The sequence below is a fragment of the Crocuta crocuta genome, unplaced genomic scaffold (assembly GCF_008692635.1).
Source record: "Crocuta crocuta isolate KB4526 unplaced genomic scaffold, BGI_CrCroc_1.0 scaffold605, whole genome shotgun sequence".
NCBI lineage: Eukaryota > Metazoa > Chordata > Mammalia > Carnivora > Hyaenidae > Crocuta > Crocuta crocuta.
The window spans coordinates 47,742-52,585 of NW_027531275.1; the positions used below are offsets into that span (position 1 = coordinate 47,742).

General features: G+C 37.4%; 1 protein-coding gene across 1 annotated transcript in view; it reads right to left on the reverse strand.

The window, feature by feature from the left end:
• VAMP7 (vesicle associated membrane protein 7) overlaps positions 1-4,844 on the reverse strand; it is a 33,837-nt gene that overhangs the window by 21,264 nt on the left and 7,729 nt on the right. The window contains exon 2 of the mRNA XM_077771200.1: positions 1,995-2,149. Coding sequence (XP_077627326.1) covers positions 1,995-2,140 — 146 coding nt within the window. The 5' untranslated portion in view covers positions 2,141-2,149. The remainder of the gene's footprint in view (positions 1-1,994; positions 2,150-4,844) is intronic.

Here is a 4,844-nt window from a genome sequence, read left to right on the forward strand (position 1 = left end):
GTGCATAATGTCACCTTGTACTATAACCATACTGGATTACATAGTCTAGCTTCCCTTGTAGCTAGATATGACTATGTGACTAAGTTCTGGTTGATCAAATGTGAGTGGAAGGTATATCACCTACTTCCTGGTCTTGCCTCTAGGACTGAATGTGCTTTCCATGGGCATTTTCCCGGGAACTAACTAGGAACACAGACAGCACAAGCCTAATAAGTTTCTGAAAAAATTACAAAGCCAGACTCACAAGAAACTGGTATCACTTGACCCCTAAGACAATGTCTGGGCCAGTAAACTATACCAGCGGGCAGCAGACTACAAAACCTGTACAGTTCCCAAAGATGATATACTCCCTAACACCCATTTTGGATGTGGCCAAATGATACTGGACCAGGAAGAGCCTCCTGGAGAACAAAGCCAAGATTCTGGGAGAAAAGACAAGGAATTCCTCCAATAAAGCAGAACCACTAACCACTCCAGGATCAGAACAGGCAGTCTTTGAAATTGCTGTGAAGTAGTTATTTGAACACTGCTAGGAAGCAGCGACTTCTACGTGTTTCTCATTCTTCCTTTTTCTAAATGAGAGTTTGTAACTTCCACTGTGGTGATGTTGTTCTTCTACAATTGTCTATTGGGTTGGCAGGGGGAACAGGGGGAATATACGACTTCCCTTTTAGGTTATGGTCAGTAGGTCACAGAAGCCACACCTGGGCCTGATGGAGAAGACTGCCTGTCACCCAGACTCTCTGAGCTGGACAGTGACCAGGAGTCTTTGGGACCATCTCCTCCAGGGAGGATTCGTGTTCTAGATTTGGGAAGAAGAGTACATGCAGATATTTGAGTGGCCCAGAAGAGATTGGAAGATTGCACAAGTTGTCTCCTAATATCCTATTACTTCTAGAGCAACAGAATTTTAGTTAACACAGCTATTAATGACAAATTCTAACCTCCCTTCTGGCTAGGTTAGCTCTATAACTATGTAAAGAAAAATAAAACATAAGCAGAAACTTCTGAACAATAAAAACATCAGCCTACTTCTGGACTTGGCCTTTAAAAAACTGAGCAAGCACAGGGAGTTAACAAGAACTAAAGGAGCTACCTTGGCCAGAGCTAATCAAAGACACTAACTGTAAAGGACACTGCCACCCCACCAGCCTGGAGGCACTCATCTCTGGGCTACCTCATGTAAGTAACACCATAATTTGGGGTATCTCTCTTACAGTAGCTTAGACTGGATCCTAAATTATCCAAGGAGGTATCTCTGGAAAGTAATAAGAACCTCCTTCTGAAATAAGAACTAAGGAAATTAGGATGGGTTAAACAACAAAAGTTTTTAGGTACTGATGAGGAAGGTGGAGGCACTTTTTATCTGATTACTAAGACTTCCCATTTAGGTCCTCCGCAATCCATTCTCCAACCACCTACCAGATTCGAGGGCAAAACCTGACCATGTCACGCCCCAGCTGAAAACCTTCAATGCCTTCCTACGGACCACCTGCAGTTCCCTACATTTGCCCTATGATCTCACAACTCCATACTTCTCTACCAGCTGTTCCTTCTATCTAGGATGCCATCTCCCTACCAGCTACCTCCCACCATCTACTACAATTATCTGTGGATTTGACGGTCTCTTCCATGNACCAAGCACAGTGCCTGGCAATAGTCAAGTGCTCAGTAAATATTTACTGCAAGAATGAACAAAGGAATATCATATCTTTTATCTGTTCCATGTTGCACATATCCTAGAGTTCCTTAGCAAAGTCATTTTTATAAGTAACAGTGCCATTATTTTTTTAAATATTAATATCACTTCAATAAAATAAAATAATTTAAATTTATAATGAACAGAAGCAAATCATTTTCTAAGCTGGTAAAGGTTATTGTTCTGTCAGCTTATTTAAACTATCTACCAAGAACCTTGTTTCCTAGTTTTCTACTATGCTGGTTATAATACAATTTACTTCTTTCACCCTCTACCCATGCAGAGCAGAACTCACTTGCCATGTGAGTACGTTAGTTTGTTATTTTCAGAAGGTATCTTAGCCAGAATCTGCTCTGTCACCTCCAGGAAGTTTCCTCCACACCAAGCATGTTTGGCAAGGATAGTCGTTCCCCTGGCAACAACTGCAAAAAGAATGGCCATGGCTTCAATCTATCAAAAGAAAAAAGACACACAAAACTTAGAATATTTCTTTGACATGATCTTTCAAAAGAAAACTATCATTTGCCAACACCTATTCAAGGCCAGTATTTTTTCAATGTTTATTTATTTTTTTAATTGAAGTAGAGTTGACACACAATGTTACATTAATTTCAGATATACAACATAATGATTTGACAATTCTGTAAGTTATGCTATGCTTACCACAGTGTTGTTACCATCTGTCACCATGCAAAACTATCACAACACATTGACTATAATCCCTATGGTGTATCTTCTATTCCTACGACTTACTGATTCCATGACTGGAAGCCTGTATCTTCCACTCCTCCTCACCTCTTATTGCCCCTCCCCTCTGGCAACCATCAGTTTGTTCTCTGCATTTACACATCCAATTCTGCTTTTTGTTTCTTTAATGCATTTGTTTTTTTTTTACATTCCATATACATTTTCATGCAAGTGAAATCATACATTTGTCTTTCTATTTCACTTAGCATAATACTCTCTAGGTCCATCTATGTTGCTGCAAATGGCCAAGAGCGCATTCTTTTTTATGGCTGAGTAATAATATTCCTCTTTGTGTGTGTGTGTGTGTAACACATCTTTATCCATTCATCAGTGGACCCTTGGGTTACTTCTTTGGGTAAATACCCAGTAGTAAAGTTACTGAATCATATGGCATTTCTATTTCTGCTTCTTTGAGGAACCTCCATACTGTTTTCCACTGTGGTTGCATCAGTTTACATTCCTACCAGCAGTGCACAAGGCTTCCCTTTTTTCCACATTCTTGCCAATACTTATTTCTTGTCTTTTTGATAGCAGCCATTCTGACAAGTATGAGACGATATCTCATTGTGGTTTTGATTTGCATTTCCCTGATGTTAAGTGATGTGGAGCCTCTTTCCATGTGTCTGTTGGCCATCTGTAGGTCTTCTTTGAAAAAAAATGTCTATTCAAGTCCTTTGCCCACTTTTTAATTGGATTATTTGGGGTTGATAGTGTTGAGTTATGTAAGTTCTTTGTATGTTTTGGATATTAATTGCTCATGAACATATCATTTGCAAATATATTCTCCCATTCAGTAGGGTGCCTTTTAATTTTGTGGCTGTGAAAAAGCTTTTTATTTTGATGTAGTTCCAATAATTTATTTTTATTTTGTTTCCCCTGCCTCAGGATATATATCTAGAAAAAAATGTTGCTAAGGCTGATGTCAAGGAAATTACTGCCTATTTTTCCTCTAGGAGTTTTACGGTTTCATGATTCACATTTAGGTATTTAATCCATTTCGAGTTTATATACAAGACAGTGGTCCAGTTTTCCCAACATCAGTTGTTGAAGAGACTTTTTCCTGTTGTAGACTTTTACCTCTTTTGTTGAAGTTTAATTGACACATAATTGTGGGTTTATTTCTGGGCCCTCTATTCAGTTCCAATGATCTATGTGCCTGTTTTTGTACTAGTACCATATTGTTTTGATCACTACAGCTTTGTAATATATCTTGAAATCTGGGATTGTGATACTTCCAGCTTTGTTCTTATTTCTCAGGATTGCTTTGGCTATTCAGGGTCTTTTGCGGTTCCACACAAATTTTAGGACTACTTGTTCCAGTTCTGTGAAAAATGCTATTTTGATAGGGATTGCACTGAATTTGAAAATTGCTTTCGGTAGTATGGACATTTCAACAATATTAATTCTTCCAATCCATAAGCAGAGAATACCTTTCCATTTGTTTGTGTACCTGGAAACAGTATTAACCAAGATGCTATAACACTAAGACACTTAATAACAGGCTTAACAAAAAGGTCACAGTCATGTACAAACTTTCAACCCTAAACCATGTTGATATGCATAGGCATATAGAGACACACCAAATATGTACATGTGTGCGTATACAATGTAATATATATGCCATACACACATTTATAGGGTGCATTTACATATTATACAACACAATCAGATATCACCATTTGAAAAACAATTATCATAAATAGCAAAGGGACATAGTAGAGGTGGTTCATCCTTTTTTTTAAATTGAAGCATAATTAACATAGCGTGTTATACTAGTTTCAGGAGTACAATATAATGATTCAATAATTCTATGCATTACTCTGTGCTCATCACCATAAGTGTACTCTTAATTCTCTTTATCTATTTCACTCAACCCCCATCCTCCCACCCTCTGACAATCACTAGCTTGTTCTATGTATTTAAGAGTCTGGTTTTTTGTTTGTCTCTTTTTTTTTTTTTTTTTTCTGGTTCTGTTTCTTAAATTCCACATATGCAGTAATCCTGAAAATTTATCCTAAGGAAATAGTTCAACAGAAGTTTGACTCTAGATTCACAAAAATACATAATAACAATAATAATAGCTCATATTTATTAAGTGTTTACTGTGTGCCAGAGACCATTTTAAGCACCTTACAATTATTAACTCACTCAATCCTTACATCGATTAAATTATACACTATTATGATACTTATACTAAAATAAGCAAACTGAAGTATAGATAACTTACACACTTTGCCCAAAATTAGAGCGAGTACGTGATAAAAGCTGGAATTTAAATCCAGGTAGTATGGTTCTAGAATCCACAATCTTATCCCAAACTACACAGTGCCTCTACTTTAAAGGCAGCATCCATAATAGAAACAAACTGGAAATAACCCAAACCTTCTATAAGAGAAAT